The sequence below is a fragment of the Leptonotus elevatus genome, chromosome 2 (assembly GCF_054856555.1).
Source record: "Leptonotus elevatus isolate MCC_2025b chromosome 2, RoL_Lele_1.0, whole genome shotgun sequence".
Classification (NCBI taxonomy): domain Eukaryota; kingdom Metazoa; phylum Chordata; class Actinopteri; order Syngnathiformes; family Syngnathidae; genus Leptonotus; species Leptonotus elevatus.
Window position 1 is genome coordinate 18,358,290 of NC_141240.1, and position 17,918 is coordinate 18,376,207.

Here is a 17,918-nt window from a genome sequence, read left to right on the forward strand (position 1 = left end):
AAGTAGATTGACTAGCATCATAACATTTTTGGAACTTTTCCACATGACTGGTGTTTGTTATAACATGTAAGGTAGAAAAGAGACTTCTCCTTTTTTTTTCTTTTTTCTTTTTTTTTTTGCCTTTGGTCATGTAACTAACAGAAGAAACTAAAATATTAGACAAAGCCCTCTCTTAGAGCTTTGTCAAGGCTGAATATACAATACATGATATCTTGTATTGGATATCGTTTTTCTGCATGTGGTCATAATGTTGTGGCCGGTCAGTGTATATTCAGTACTGTGCCAAACTCCTAAGCCATCCTTTGTTTTCAAAACCTATAATAATGTCAATGCCAGACACTGACTTCTATTTAGAGCTTTGGTTACAGTGCCATAGCTCCTCCCCTCCACGCTGACCTACCCTGTTAGTACTGTAAATGTGAATCAAGGCGGAATGAGACCAGTCTTGGATGAGCGCAAACTGCGAAATGTAACACGCTGGCGTGTGGATGCTCAGCGGTGCCGGAGAATCCCTGTCTCATCCTTCGCTGTCAGGACGTCTGCCAGCCCCGGGAAGAGGTGGCACTCAGGGGTCTCGTGTTCAACAAGCCCCCTGATCACTCAGGTCTGCTCGGGGCTGCTGTTGGGTGTGTGGAAGGGATGCCAGCAAGCTCTAACTCTTTGATAAGATAACGCAGGAGGGACACTTGCCAGCAGACAGTAATGAGGGGTCGTGGCGGGGCCCAAAATAGCGCCTTAAGGAGCACAGCGCCGTTTAAATATTGAAAGACTGCGCGGGCCCCTGTCTCATTACTGCTATAATGATGCTAGTTAAGGGAGGCCAAAGCCACGACTGCCAAAAAAAAAACAGCTGCCAGTTAACAACTTTATGCCACACACTTGACTCACTGGACTCCCACTCATTTTGATAGATATGTGCAGAGTTAACCAGTCATTAAGGGTTCTTATTATTGATATCATGTGAATTGTTAGCCTGAGATCATACTATACGGGTGAAGAAGGAACGTATTGTTTAATGAAATAAATATTCTCGGGATTTGACATGGGCCGTTTACCATGGTTTTAAAATGTGTAGGTTTCCGTAACTGCTAATAGTTACTGTCACCGGTAATGCGTTCTTCTTTTCTTTTTTGAGAGGACTTCTCAGCAGGGCACATTATGATTGGTTGCTTCCAGAGTTGAGTAAACGAGCCAACTCTTCATTGTTAATTGCCCCCAATATTTTATTTTCTTCTTTTCGGCAAGAAGTTAGGAGGGAGGGAACAAGACGAAAGAGACACTGCAAACATGGATGCCTTTTTTCTCTGTACATTGTCCTTAAAATTTTTTTGGGGCCATTCGGTACTATTTAGCCCCAACAACAACATGAGTAGCCCACGGGTTTGTTTAAAAAAGAGCTCACCAGTGATGGGACACTGTGACTTACTAAGAAGAACTAAAACAGAAGAAGAATGTTAACATATATTTTCTGCACGTTTCTTCTGAACCAAATATGCTATATTTTGTTTAAAAATGAAATAGATTGCGTTTGATGGGAAATATTTGAAAAAAAAGGTCATTTTAGAGCTGTAATGTTGATACCGCGAAACTGCGATTTTTTTGCTCATAGTTAGCGTCCCATCCAAATCTAATATTGTCCCATGCTTACTCCAGACTTCCGCCTTCACAAAACACGCATGTCAGGTTAATTGAAGACCCTAAAATGTCCATACGTGTAGTGAGTGAGAATGGTTGTCCATGATGTGCTCTAATTGACTGGCGAACTATCACCCTAAGTCAGCGGGGATAGGCTCCAGCTCACCCCTGAGCCTAACGAGGACAAGAAATGTTGAAAATAACTAACAATAGATGCTGATACTGTGGTTGTCCAGTGCTCACTTTTGTGAAGTTGAGCACTTGATGATGATTTTACTTTTGCTGTCGTTTTTGCTGTGCTCCACCGTAGACTGTCAACACAAAAATATCTAAAAGTTTCATCCTAAAAATATGATTCATGATGTTCTCTCGTGTGCTACATTAACAAAAGTCTGTTTAAACATTTTAAATCATGAATTGTACATGTGAAGCATACAGTATGACTATATGAATTGCCATTTGTGTTAGGGTTTTATAAAATGATTATGTAATATTATATACAGTAAATCATATTTTCGATGAAAAATTAAAATAATTATATGTATTCTGCAAGTGCCTTACGTCAGTTACATAGAAATCGTGATGTATCCTAGATGTGGACTATACCAATTATTGCAGAATTGCTCTGTGATATTATCATTGGCAAAGTATGGTTCTGGTTATGCGGTTCTGTGTTGGGAATTACTTTGTAATTCTCTTCCCACTTTGTACAGAAATACAGCATGCACTTTCAAATCTACTGTAATGTAATTAAACCATAACAACGTGTATGTGTGTGTGTGCGCGCGCGTGTCAGACATTGTCACAGTCACTGATCGCTACAAGGTTATGTGAGCTTGATTCCATTTGACTTCATTTACTGTAATCTGACAGGAAATTTATTTTGCATCACTTGGCATTTAGGACAGGGGCGACAATGGGGGGAATAGCAATTTTAAAACTGACATCAAATCAATGCCGACTGCTATGTTTATTTGCAGCTTAGAGATTGTTAGATTGGGACCCAATGGAGCAATTAAAAAGGTCAGAGTTGGTGGATCAACACTGGGCAGAAATCACTGTTGTGAATCCTCTTAGAGTGGTGACACATCTGTATTTGATCATGCACAAAATGTGGACGGTACAATGTATAATGCCTAAATAATTGTACATTTAAATTAAATCCTGTGTGATCACTCAGACTGCGGAAAGGCACAGTAAATTACTTTGGATGTGTTCTGTATAACAATGGTAAAATAACTCCTGAAAAATAAATATATCACAAGAAAATGAATTAAAACAAAAAGTAGCAGCAAATTGCGGTTTGCACTTGACTTCACATGTTCATTGCTTGCTTGGATTACTTGTGTTTATTGAAACGGCTGTCTTTATTTCCAGAGGTTTCAGACATATCTCATATGACCTGCATGCTCTGCTGCCTCTCACTGGGGCAGATATGACATCTTGGTGACATTCGCAGATAAATCACTTTTTCCAGCAGTAGAAATGTTTTTTGTTGTGTCTTTTCATTTCATTAAAAAAGAAGAGACAGATGCCCTTCAGTGTGTTACACTGCAGCACAGGGGCAAACAATGTGTCTTGCAGTTGTCAAGAGAAATGACAGCAAGATAATTGGCGGGGCGCTCCCTTTTCATTTAAACGGAAACAAATAAGCTTGCGAAGAGAATGGCGCTTTAAAAAAATGAAGCTTTTTTTGCAGCACTTTATTATGCCTGCTTTGGAGTAATGAAGCGGAGTATTAACGAACTGAGCATTAAAAACAAATGCACATTCATTGGCGTGCATGAATATTCATGGGACTAACGCAAACAACCTTAGGCGACTGTTAGGACTGATGAATATTTAAAACAGCTTGGTCACAGCGATTTGATGACTGCATTACAGCTGACTCTTTGGGCGCATCGTGTACAAGGGTAAACAATTTGAGGAAATAACTGATTTGAGTGCTTATCAAAATGCATCTGGAGAGCAACAGCCCATATTTGCATTGCGCGGTTGTTACGGCCCACAGAAGGGGGCTGCAGTGCAAGAGACAATGGCACATGTATGGTCATTAGGGCGTGTTGATTAATCACGCAATAAAGTTTTGATTGAAAAAAGGTGAACATATCCATTTGTAGTAGTAGTAGTAAAAAAAAATGGCTTTGATTAGAAGAAAAGTGTTTGATGATTGACTGTATATTTGAATGATGGGAAACCAGAGAGTGGCAAAAAATGCATACTACTCACTGCAATACACCCCCATTATTTTGGGGGGGGACTGTGAATAGCAAATCCTGTGAATAATTCATTAATAATGAAAACCACAAAACACTTTAATAGCATTCAAACTCTGAACACAAAGATTAAACAACTTACACCAAACATTGTACAATCACTGTATGTATACGTATTACTGTAGTGGTGCAGTCTGGCCTAAAACAATAAACATTTGACTGCAAAGTAGGGCTGTCAAAGTTAAAGCTTTAACTCATTGATTAATCACTAAAAAATTATCGCATTAATCATGTATTAACGCAGATTAATCACACTATTAATTTTGACCACAGATGGTTACGTTAAAGGTAGTAGGTTGGTTGAGCAATAAACATAACTGCATGCAAGCTTTTTTTTTAAATGTTTGCACATAACATTCTGAATATTTGTTCATGTCGAACTATTGGGGTCACCCCCCCCCCCACCCCCATTTTAAATTATACAAGAAATTAACTGATTAGAAAAAGAGGAGGATGAGCTTGTGCAGTGGATCAAAAGAAGACGTGCTCATAACATTAAATGTCAAAAGAATTAACACATAACAGGTGCTTTTCAAATTTGGTGGTCAAAAAATGTTGATTAATTATTATTATTATTAATAAATATGATTAATTACAACTGAAAATTGTAATCGCCTGACGCGATTTAAAAATAAAAAAAGAAAAGATTATTTAAACTTAGGGGCGTCAGGCGATTACATTTTTTTATTGTAATTAATCGCATGACTTCACTAGTTAACTCACGATTAATCAAAAATGTTATATCTGTTCTAAATGTACAATAAAAAAATCTAGGTTTTCACACTCTTGTTAACAAAAGTGGAAAAAAATGTTAAACTAATAGAAATAGTTCAAATTAATTTTTTACGTCTATAGCCGTCAATGGCAGTGAATGAGTTAATTAAGTAATTAATCATGATTAATGAAAATTCTAAAATGTGATTAATCTGAATAAAAATGTAATCATTTGACAGCTCAACTGCAAAGCAAAGCAGAGGAGTTACATCGATGGCACCGACTAAGGTTATAACGTTAACAACGAGTTCATGTTTTGGCCACTGCGGCGATTAATGACTCACATAAATCATAATATTGACAATATTATCTAATTTAATAATAATAATTATTTAATTTATATAATTTTTCATTTATAATACAAGCAAATATATTTTTACTGTTACTATTTTACAATTGACTTGTGATTTCTACATTTTTGGTTAAAAATAATTTATTATAATCAAACGAATGGCGCAATTATGTAAGCGTTTGAAAAGTGTTTAGTGGACCTCGCTGCTTTTGAAAGCGTATGTCACGCTTTTTGCGCTGAAAGTTGGAGAATCGCTCACCGCCTTGGCTGCTTCCTCTGAGAGATCCGAGCGATGACTCGCCCTTCTCGTCAGCAACGCTACGCTAATTAGGCCCGCCACAAAGTCAGCCTGTGGGGATAATGTCCCATTATTAGAGTCATTTGTTTCAATTAACCGCTCTGTGATTCTACAATAGCAAGGCGCAGCCCAGCGCAGAGGAGCCATTACTCTTGCCCAAGGAACCTCTGAGGTTTGGGACGGCTTCCTGCTGCCAGCTTCCACAAACGTAATCAAGGTTTCCTTGTTTCTGGATGCAAGGAGGAGGAAAATTGTGCCTTAGATTTATTGTTATCTGGTTTTCTAGCTATCTGACTTGGGCTGTCCGTGCACGCTTTACCTCGAACCAGTAACCACTGACTACAGAGGACTTGCTGACTGGTCTTTGTACCGTTTAAATTTAGGACATATTGTGGTTGACTAAAATGCTGTTTCCACGACTCCAGTGTTCAGTTGTGCAGCTCTGCGCGCTGGATGTTGTATTTCTTTAAAATCCTCATCATGCATTGGAGGAAGCTGAACACTTTGATAACCAAAACACCAATGAACTAACCTTGTACCTGCATAGCAACCAATAAGATCCTCTAATAAGGCCTGGCAGCCGACAGACAGAAACAACAATTGCGCTCTGCATTTAAAAAGAGACATAAAAGCAACCAAGCATCTGCTTCTGAGTGGTAGAATAATGACAGGGAAACAATAACGTACTGTATGTTTTTACATCTCCACAATAACAACAGACACAACGGAGGCTTTTGGAGCTCAGCTGTAAAAGTAGATCTCAATTTTATAGATCGCAGCTCGTCAGTCAGAGCATAATGGTAGGGCCCCGTGAGTTAATTTCAGCCCCCCCCCCCCCCGATCTTTTTCTACTCACACCAGGAAGCCACTGTCTGAAGACTTTGGATGCCTTAAAGTAATATGTAGTTATCTGGTCTAATGTTCTGCTGAAAAAAGAAACAGCTTCAAAATCATTGTGTTATAACACTTTTGGTGGACCATCCCTGACACCTCTCATTTTGTGTTAGCGCGAGCAGAAAAGAAGAGCTTTTCCTTGAATGAGAGGCTACAGATATGATTGAACAGTAGGTGGCTGCATTCTCAATATGCTTGTGAGTGTTTTGACAAAAAAAGCAAGCTCGGATCCTTTTCTCGGAATCTCTTTATGATATGAATATCCTTACATTTCACATCAGCACGCTCACTGTTGCTCTCCGCTGGATGCTGCAAACGCCATTTTAATCGGCAGCTCCATAAAGTGGCAGCATAAAAGAGATGACGACTGCACATCATTGCTCAACGTGCTCCAGGAATTCCATCCAAATGTGTTTGTGCAGCTTTGACGCCACTTTCTTTACTCATCGTTTACATTTTGTTTTATCAGCTCTTTAAACATGTAAAGATTTAAAAGGCTAAGCTCATACAATACGCAAACCACTTTTCGGTCCTTTCAGCACTAGATAATGGAAACTTCGATTGCTACCAAGAGGTTGCTGCCCTGTGATGCCTCTGTTGCCAGGCTCTCTCATTGGCTTTCTCCCCCCGCTGCGCAGATGTTTACAAAGAGACATCACCAGCTCACATTAAAGGGTTCAAGTTGTCCCCTCGGGCTGTTGCTATGGAAATAACCCTGCTATGGTCGCTCATTCATGTTTGATTAATTGTTTTTTTCCCCCAGTCGTAGCTTTTTGCTTCGACAAAGACCTCATCATGGGGACATTTTAGTTTGAAAACAAACAGCAGGATAAGGTTATTCAATTTGATCTCTCCAATATTCTCTCTCACAGGAAAAAAACACAACAGGCACAAAATGCACAATGTGAGTGCTTAGACAAAATCTTTGGTTTTATACCCGCTAATAAAATCTCACCTGTGAAAAAGCTCCTGTCTCATTTCTTCTACCTGGATGGAAAAGAAAAAAAAAGATTGTTTTGCCTTTTCCCCTTCTAAATTGCACACTGCAGTGCTGAGCTACAGCAACCCACTGGGGCCAATTAGAATGCCAGCAGAGCCAGGAAGTGCACAGCAGATGCTTTTTGCCGCTATTTATTAAAATCCAATCTGTATGGACCCCTCCAACAGCTCGTTAAACTACCGTTAATCTAATTAGCTCTCACTTGCCACTGTTTTGACCACATTACCAAATACAAGGGTCTCGACTTTGTAATTTAGGCTGATTAGGTCAGTCCAGTGCTGAGAGGAGATTCTCAGAGCTGCCAGTGCTTTTCCCACCCTCTATTAAATCATGCACACCGACTTCTGCTTTGATTCTGGTTTGAAGCTGGAATTAAAATATCTGCAAAGGTAATAGTAGCCGCAATCTCACCGGCGCAGGGTGCCAGTCTGAAAGCACATTGTACATTATAAAATCCCTGACTATTGTAAACGAACAGCATAAGGACTGGATACGCTATCTACGCTAGATTCTGACTGTTGTCCTCTAATGTTGTTGGGGGGGGGGGGGGGGGGGTGTTTAAACCACAAGCATGAATCTGCACTTCCGGTTGATGATTGTTTGGGCTGGGCTGCATTTGTATTTGATGAGTGCTGCTCTCGGAATTGATTGCCTGCTTCTTTGGACTCACAGATCTGTGAGGTGGCTTTGACATGCAGTCCTGCTCATTGCTTACAGATGGCTGCTCTGACATGGCCCTGTAATAACTTCCAGATGAAAAGTGCATGGTATATTTTCAAGATATGTCTAAAACCACCAAACGTCACCTATGCGTAGTGATTTATAGATTTTGGACAATGTGAAGATTGCGTGGCGAGACATTTAAGTAGTTGATCACATGTGCAGTTTTAAAAACTAGCACTTTGTATTCCATTTATGGTCAGAAGGTTTAGACATCAAACAGCTTTGTTTACACTCTCTTTTTGTCGACCACATTATATAAGAGCAATCTTGATAGTGCTTTATATTGCTTGCAGATGTTCAAAATGAATTTAGAATGAATATCTAACATAACCACTAAATGCATGTAATCAAAGCAAACTATAAGCCACATGACTTCTCACAATATTCATGACATGTGTTCATTTTGCTTTCTTCAAACCTGAATCTGAAAATTGCAGTAGATGTGTAATCTTCATCAGTGATTGGACATTTATTTACACATGCATGCATGGTATTTCCTTCTCCATATGCATGTTTTTGTTGCACTGCGCAACTTTTCAGGAACCCACTTTTCCCTCCACGGTACATCTTGTGGCGCAAGTGGTCGAAAAATGACATGTGATATTTTGAAATTGCATTATTCTCATTGCTCCTGCTGCTTTAACCATAGCCATTTATCTATTTATAAACCCACTAAGGCTTGGAGTGTATATAACAGCTGCTCTGAGCTCTTTAGTGTATGACACTTGCTTTGCAGCATGTCCCTGGATACATATCTTTAAAAAATGAGGTCGTCTCTTCGGAATTAGAAGAATAAACAGATTAAAGACAAAAATCAAGGTCCCTTGATGTTTGTTAAATATAACAGCATAGAATTGCATGTAAGCAGCAATGCAATCCATTTTCAAGATGATGATGAAGGATCCTTGCTAGCTGTGCCCCAGCTAAACGTATTGTAGCATGGCCCTAATCAACATTTCAACCGGTGCTTTCACTTTTAACACCTTGCCTGCGGGCCCACTTCTCTGAGTGAGCTCGGCATCTGTTGACATCTGGAAATCAGATGACTCAAGGGAATCTTCGCAAATGAAGACAATTAAATGTGATCTTTTCCCGTCATCATGTCCTGCGACTTGTCACTGCCGAGAGTGAGAATGCGCTCCCGATAGACAGCGCGCTGACTTCTACGAGCAGTAAATTAATCTGCATGACATGAATCATCATTTCTTGTCATCGCTGACAGTTGTTATGAGTTTGCTAAGCACTGCAAGTCATTTACATGCCATGAACACGTCTTTTTTTTCCTTCCGCTGTGGGAATTTTTGTGGCCACTGTGCTGTGCTCACATTTCAGACCGTCAAATAAAAAGCGGCAGTAACTGTGCCGTGCAGCAAACATGGAATTCTCTCAGGCGGCTATAATTTTGTTTGGAATGTGTGCTCTTTACTTCAAGAATGTGTCATGTTGTTTTTATGGAAGTCAAGTCATGTAGGCAGAAATCGAGGAAGTATGATCTCATATTAAACTTTTCAAGGCCGTTTTTCTAGAAAGGGATGTATACAATAATGTGTCGCCTTGGTGTTGCTTCCATTCAAACTGGAAGCCATTGTTGTGTTCATCGTCATTGTTTTTTTTTTAGCACAACGTAAACTGCAAACGTGCTTTGCTGCAATGGCCATCGTGTAAAGAGACGTTTGTTTTTATCAAGTCAATGCGGCGCACAGCTATCTCCATGCTCTGCGTAGCCAATGATGATGATGTTGATGCATACTGAACATTAAGACTGACTGACCAAGCGCATTCATAGCCAGGCTCCCACTGTTACCTGCTTTTATAGCCTCATTTTCACGTCTTTTAAACTGTCAGCCTGCATGTCTGAGCTCGTCCTTCGTTTTGCCTCTCTTCCTTCCATTCCATCTCCTTCTTCTCCTTCTCCTTCTCCTTCTCGCTGCTGTTTTCATAGTGACGCAGTTATCAGGCTGTCAATTCTAATCTTGTCTTGCCGATGCAGTGCTCCCCATTCAGAATTACAGCGACCCCCACCCTCCTCATGAGCATCACCCCCCCCCCTTTTTTTCCGTCTCTCGCTTCCCCTCAGACAACAGAAACGCTGATGGGATGAGCAAGCTGAGGCTGACACCATAGTTCAGTCTTTTGATGGTAAACTAGAAAGTGGATTGCAATATATATTTAGACGGACTGTCCTTACGGAGCATGGTGGTGGTCTCTTACCCAGCAACAACCTACAATAAGTGAAAATACTTTTATTTATAACCACAGCGTCAATTTGATCTGTCAAGCTACAATTTGTCCTCTGTTTCACTGTGAGAAAATGTCTGACAATGTCTGTCGGGCCTATTATAGATCTGCGTAGATGATAAATATAAATAATAGCCTGCTCTGATGCTGAATGACATTTACTTAGATTGAATGTGTGAACAGTCTTGCAAGGTGTGGTTCAAATAGAAATGGCAATGGGCTATAGAGCGGACGTGCTCACATGCTCCTTCTCCCCCATCACCACTGGCATGATCGTCATCATCAGCATAATCAGAGTTACAGCTGTAATATTAATTAAACAATGTGGCCTCCTCCCCCCTCACTGAAGTAAGGATTAACATCTATGCCCTTCCATCAACGGGACATCACTTCAATAGTGACTCCTAGTGGTCATCATAGGAAAAGCTCTATTTATATTTTTATTTCCTGGATGACTAGATAGCAGCAACAATGGAATAACAGCATCTCTTGAACACAGCTCAAATGCACTGTGGGCTCCAACATTACGTAAACACAAAAACAGTTCAAATGAAACAGATCTAATTTTAGATAGATAGAATTAAAAAGTGCAACATGACCCACACACAAATGTTTAATAAGAAATGCGTGTCTGTCAACAACAACATACAGGAGAATGTAAATTCTTATGATTACTGTGCATTCATAACAATTTCTTTCTTTCTTTATATTTAAGTGTGACTCAAGTTGAAGCAATAAAATATGCAGGCTTAATGCCTGTTACAAGGCTACCGTGGTTTACAGATTGCTTTCGCTTGCCAGTAAGGGGCATGAGGAACAGGTTTGTGATTAAAGCAAACATAAGATGCAATCAGCAAGGCAGGCGACTGTATACTTACCTTTTATTTCAGTCGTGAGTCCGGTTAGTTTCTTTTGAGGCGCAGTATTGTGGGTGCTTTATTTGTTCTTTCATTTTCAACGTAATTTCATCACCATTTGTACAATAAAAGAGGCAATCCAAGAGAGGAAATGAAAGCATGTGTCCATTGTTCCGTCGTCGAGTTGATTGCCTGTTGTTGCATGCCCTTGTCATCATGCTCTCCGCAGTACAAATACATGTGGATTTTCCTGGAAATATTGTAGCTGTATTTTGCTAGTTCCATTTTGCCTACCTTCATTTTAGTCTCTTTTCACTTCAAAGACTTGGATGGAACAGATGTCATATCTAATGGCTGTCTTCTGCCTCATTGCCTGGAAGTGAGGGCTGATTATGTTTTAATGAAAAGAGGCATACTTGCGCGCAAGAAATGAATATTACCTGTAAGCTGTGAAATAGACAAGCGATGTCTTCACGTCGCCCTGAATGGGAACATCTATTCGTTTCATTTCAATACTTTTTTTTGTCTTCTTTTCCCACCAATTGCCCTCATGGACCTTGAATTTTCATGAGTTAATTTCATGCTGTGTACAACTTATTTGGCTGAAAAAAAAGAGACTTTCAAAGACAATCATTTCCTGTTTTTATTTTGACAGTTAAAGAAGAAACTCAGCGGCTGCTGCTGTTGTTTGAACCTGCTGCAATGCATTTGCTTTAGGGAGGTCATTGTGTAATCCAAAAGCAGCGATGGCAGTTACAAATATTGTACCACGGGTCGGATGTAATTGTTACAAGAGTGAATACTGACATCAGCAACAAAAATCTGGAATATTTTGATGTTATAAAAAAATAATGTCATGGAAACATAGCTTGATTTATGTATGTTACCTCAAGTTGCCGTTTGATTCCTAACAGTTTTCTGCTTTGTTCTTCCTGCGAGATCTTAAATGAGGTCCTGATGACAGAGAAAACACACAGAAGACTGGCTTGATTATCATAATGGGCAGTGTGCCGTTACGGTACATTTGCTGTTATGTTAATGGGTAAAAAGATTATTATTTTTTGAACCATCAAGAAATCAGGTTAACTGATCTCGCACTGATACAAATGGCAGCATCAAGCTATCACTACTTTCTAACCGTCCTGCCTTGCAATATATTCGCGCTTGCTCGCCCCCCCCCTCTCTCTGTCCCCCTCCCTCCCCCTCCATCTCCTGTGTTTGATGTGTTCTCTCTGCATCCAAGAAGGCAATTTTCATACAGAATCACAACCAGGATCAGGTGACCTGGATTTGACTCCCGTCTAAACCCCCTCGCGGAAAATGAAAGTGCATTCATGTGTATTGGATGTTGCACATCATGCGGATGTGAGCAGTTTACGCCTCCTGAAAGTGGAGTGAGATTGCACTGTGTTATTGTAGACAAACCATGTGATTACAGCCTTTAAATGTAGAGATTTCAGTTTTGTTTTTTTCACCCACTGTCTTTTCTCACAAAGTGAAGGTATGGCAGGGATTTATTTGAACGTGAGAAAGATTACTAGTACTCTGCTTTGAAGATGATTATAAGTTATTTCTATAGTTGGCCGGTTTTGCTTTTCAACACCCCACGGGCTAAACAGTCGGACTGATGTCCTGTTAGTTCGTAAATCGACCTGTTCTCTCTTCTTAGAAGAAACTCTGGCCGCACTTCACAGAACGTGTCTTTCACAGAACGGTTGTGCTGCAGTTCACCTTGGTACACAACAATCAGTACTTCAACTCACTTCCACCCTGCTGTAAACACGCATTTTTATCACCTGATTTAATAGCCGTTTCCCGACCTGTTGTCCCATCGCAGATAAGCAACGACAAGCGGTCCTCGGCAGAAATGATGAAGCCCAAACCCAAACCGCAAAAGAAGAAGAAGAAGAAGGATCCCAACGAGCCCCAGAAACCCGTCTCGGCCTACGCGCTCTTCTTCCGAGATACCCAGGCAGCCATTAAGGGTCAGAACCCAAACGCCACCTTTGGAGACGTCTCCAAGATTGTGGCCTCCATGTGGGACAGCCTAGGAGAGGAACAGAAGCAGGTATAAACTATAAACTATGTTAATAATGCTTTCATATATGTATACAATTGGAACAATTATTCAATTTTCATTTTAAAAAAAATTATCGTCTTGCATAGTGAATTTAGAGAGCAGAGTAATTTTTTTTCACCACAAATGAAATCTTATTTCAAAATTTTAAACAAAAAAAAGTCTTCTATATACATTAAAATTCTAAACAAGTCTATGTCATAGATTATATATGCCAATAATTACAAAAAAAAACCTTGCAGTTTATTTGGTGCCGAGTCAGGCTATGAACAGTTTGGGGCTAAATAAATGCGCATTTTGCAGGTTGTTGTGGAATCTATCATCATCTGGAGCATGTACATATGGTGACAAAATTTGAAAAAAATGCTAAATATTCATAGTATTCCCATGCTTCAATTGCAGCGGCAGTTTGTTTTATTAAAGTGGAAGTCAATCTCAAACATTTCTTAACAATAATATGTGACCTCACTAGTCTAAACATGAAAATCAGATTAATATTACATTTTTGGAATATGCGCTATTAGGCAAAATCCAGCCGTTTTTTCCCATCTCGGGGGGTGGCCATTTTGCCACTTGCTGTCGACTGAAGATGACGTCACAGTTGCTCAGGGCTCAGGCAACGAAATATCACAGCTCACCTGTTTTCTGAAGCTGCGCTGTGATTGGTTGTTACCTGACTGGTTGTCGACAGCAAATGGCAAAATGGCCACCCCCGCCCGAGATGGAAAAAAATGGCTAGATTTTACTGCTTAACTCAAATTCCATTAATGCGTTATTAACCAAAATACCGTATTTAGACTCGTGGGGCTGCATAGAACATATTATTGTCCCCAAAAAATTGGGGGGTTGACTTCTCCTTTGAAAAAAAACAATACAACAGTTTGAATATTTGGGTTGAACTACTATTGCCTCCCGTTAAAGACGCCCAGGGCCGTTACGCTAATGTGCCACATGTTATGCTTTATTGGAATTATTATTGTCACCCAACCCCCCAAGAAAGCGAAATGCAGTCCATCATTCCAATGTGTTCTCATGGGAATTTATTTGGAAATGGACTATTTCCTGTCAATATGAGTGTCGCTGTGCCCGTACGTACAGTACATATGCTCAACAACAATGCACACTGAAAAATGATGGACATGCTGGGCTGAAAACAGCTGAGGTTATGAGTTCACAATTAAATCATCTTTCACGATAGCATTAATCATTGACATGATGCTTTTTTTTCTTTCTAGTAACATAAGACAGAACGTTGTTGTATATGTGAGTCTTGCAGCTGGCATTATCCACTGTAATTACCAGAACATTGCTGTGAGATAACACTCACCTTAATGAGCAAGTTTTTCCTCTTTCTTAAGATAATCCATCCGTTTATCCCCCACTCCCCTGACTCTCGTTAAAATGATTTTCTCTCCAAATGTAATTCCGCCCAATGAAGAGGAAGGAGAAGGACGGCAGCAGCAATAAATCAGTCCAAGTTAATGAAGCTGGACTTTTTACAGGTTACTTTGGATATTTTTAGGGAGTATATAATAAGAGTTGGGCTGCTTTGCAATGTGTATGTAATGTAAAAGGCTGGTTTTCATGAGTGGCCGATCGTCCGCTGCTTCAAAATTTGAATCACCGATGATGATTGAATTGCTCTCTTTTTTTGTTTCTCGCCCATTTTCTCCTTGTTTTGTTATAATGTAGCCGTAACAGCCAGCAGGCTCGCTACCAAAGCAAACGATCAAACATTTACACACATGTAAAAACAAATCATCAGTACTTAATGAAGTTGCAAATTTGTGAGAGAAAAAACTCGGAAATTGGGACTTTATAAAGTGGCAGATTTGCCACAAAAAAAGCACAGAAACTTGCGAGAAATACACGTAGCATAGCTATAGTCTGGACACGGTTCTGGCTTTTGTCCACCAGGAGCTAACGTAGGGATTTGTTGGTGGTTAATGGAACACTCTTTATGAAAGGAAAAGGCAGGATCATTTAAACTTTACTCGCCATATGCAACAGCTCGATCGACAACACTTCCTGGCCCCCTATCAGCTGACTAACACTAACCAATCAGAAGCTAGCATACTTTAGCTAAAGGCAAGTGAATGACGGAGAGCAGCTGATTCGGCACATCAACTTAGCTACTTGTACAAAAAAAATACCAAATGTATCAATGTTTAAATAATAATTCTGGAAACATGAATGTAAATATGTATTTGAACAAATCAGCTCAAATGCTTGATCCTCAGGACGGTGACCTTCGCAAAGCAAAGCGTCTTCGTCCAACGCTTCAAAGTGTGAATGCTTGATATGATATGGTTCATCTCTGATGAAGCAATCTCCTTATTTGAAAACACGACCAAAAAGTATTTTCAGAGTTTTTTTCTCGCAAATCTACCACTTTATAAATGGCAAATTTGCGAGTTTTTCTAGTAATATTAACACCCCCCCTCCCCTCCTCAAAAAAAATACAATTATATGGGGCCCTAATACGTCATCGTACATCCGTGCAAATGCAAAATGTAGGTTATTTCTGATACAGCTTTTAAAAAACTAGCAGGGTATATTGTGGAAAAGCAACCTTCCTTTGTGTTATTTAAAGTTTACTCACTGCAAACGAGCATCATGCCCAAATGTGACTAAACTGGAAAATCATGAAAATATGAAGTCAGCAAATGTATTTTGTACAGTGTAGCCACCGTAGCTTGTATTTAAAAAAAAATAAAAATCAGTCCACCTTGTCCTTTGTGTGGCTGAAGGGCATCTTGACAATCCCCATTTTCATGACAAGCAGCCTTATGCTTTTGTCGCTATTCAACATCATTGCTGCTCTGCTACAGTAAGTAGGAGGTCATCATGTTTTACCTTGAAGCCATTCAAATCCAAAACAGAACTGTTGGCTTCTTTTGATTTGTGTCATGATTAAGCTTTGCTTTTAAGAAAGCATGTTATTATAATATTGTGTATAAGCACTATCATACAGCTATTCGTTTATTGAAGTGACTTGACGGTGATTTTATTCATCTGTTTCCAACAGGTGCAGTTAAAACATTGAACCACCAAAACACATTTACAAAAAGATAGCCATCATCCAGTTTATATAATTTTATATTACACCCATTAGATCTTACTGTTTAATCTCTATTATTACAAAAACATCCATATAATGTACTAAAATACTGGGGAAACTACTGTACCATCCACCTTTTAGACCATTTAAAGTACAGATCTGGGAAACCGATTACAGTTTTTTGTAATATAATTGAGAACTAACTAACTAAGGTAATGCCAATTGTTCTGTTATGAAAAATAACACCTCTCGAGGAATAAAAGAAACAGATTCGGGCAGAAGAGCCAACAGCACAAGCAATTGCTGCAATATTTTGCCCCTTTTCGATTATTTTACCTCTATCTCTATAATACAGTAGGCTATTCAATCTGCTACCGTGCGTCGTACCCAGGTAATATAAAACCTGTGCATACATCTACGTTTACAATAAAGCCGATATCAACAAGAGTTGTTGCTGTAATAACAAGCGGGCCAGTGGAATCCCTCCTCGTGGACTGCACTGCTGCAGCAAGCTCATCCAGTGAGTGTGTGTAATGTCAGCGTGCTGATAGGACTGTTATTTGGGAGCTGAAAGGAGCCAAAGAAAGAAGTTCCAGTTCATTTCTCGGGGTGGATTGGAATGGAATGGAAATGATGTGTTTCTACAATGGAGGGAGACACATTGAGATGAGGCGGTATTAGTGCTGCAGTGAGGAAATAAAAATGTTCTGTGCCATTGGCTCTGATGAAAAGGGAAACATTAAGGGTGTGTGTGTGTGTGTGTGTGTGTGTGTGTGTGTGTGTGTGTGTGTGTGTGTGTGTGTGTGCGTGCGTGCGTGCGTGCGTGCGTGCGTGCGTGCGTGCGTGCGTGCGTGCGTGCGTGCGTGTGTGTGCACGTGTATGTCAAGCCCTCGTCTCACCTGCAGCCGCATGTTTTGATTTTCACCTTTATTCTCAGGGTTACAAGAGGAAAACTGAGGCGGCAAAGAAGGAGTACCTGAAAGCCTTGGCGGCGTACAGAGCCAGTCTGGTTTCCAAGGTAACGCTTATGACACACAGGCATCGGCTTAGACTGATGATGGATTGGATGGAAAAGCCCCGCTAATGGGCTGGGAGGGGCCTCCGTGGTGGAGAGGGTGAGGGGTTGGGCATTAGATGCAAAAAGAACCATCCATATTGGAACAATACCTGATTTCCTTTGGGTGCAGATGTAAAAGGGGGGGTGGCTATTGTACATGCAATTGTGAGGTACTGGGGGAGGGGGTCAACCAATCACATTGCAAGCATAAGACTGTAACAGCTCCAGTATGATGGATAAAGGATATAAAGCACATTACTCTCTCTTGTATGTGCCTGCAACAGAATGTCAATTGAAGGATGTCAGGAATGAGATCTTTGATCATCTATTTTTAGCTTCTTGCTAATTCGGATGAGTAGCATGTGCATGCCCCGGGAATGAATTAAAGAAACGGTGGAATAAAGAAGAGCGAGGAGGAGGGCTGAGCATTGCATTGTTTAGTGCCGTCTTGTATTAACAACACAACACAGTGCCAGGAAGATTCCTTTTGTCAGTCCATTTGTTCTGCAAGCAAACAGCCTCATTTCTCTGCCTCCCTTTCCGTGTGTGCGTGTCTGCTTGCGCGTGTGTATTCTTCTCCCATCTCTGTCAAGGTGTCTATTGATCATTACCCCCAGACTCAGATCTATTCATACAAATGGGCTCCATTAGCGTTTAATCAACACTGATGGCTGCAGATGAGCAGTGTGACAGCTCATCATAAAAGGGCGAAGGCGGGGCGCCCCGTGGGTGCGTC

General features: G+C 40.2%; 1 protein-coding gene across 3 annotated transcripts in view; it reads left to right on the forward strand.

Annotated features, from left to right (window-relative positions):
• Positions 1 to 17,918, forward strand: part of LOC147178662 (TOX high mobility group box family member 2-like) — a 91,572-nt gene that overhangs the window by 66,538 nt on the left and 7,116 nt on the right. For all 3 annotated transcript variants that reach the window (XR_015094176.1, XM_086069728.1, XM_086069729.1), the window contains 2 exons: positions 12,825 to 13,055; positions 17,063 to 17,143. Coding sequence is in view for 2 of the 3 variants with exons in the window: in XM_086069728.1 (XP_085925854.1) it covers positions 12,825 to 13,055; positions 17,063 to 17,143 (312 nt within the window). In the remaining variant the exon portion in view is untranslated. The remainder of the gene's footprint in view (positions 1 to 12,824; positions 13,056 to 17,062; positions 17,144 to 17,918) is intronic.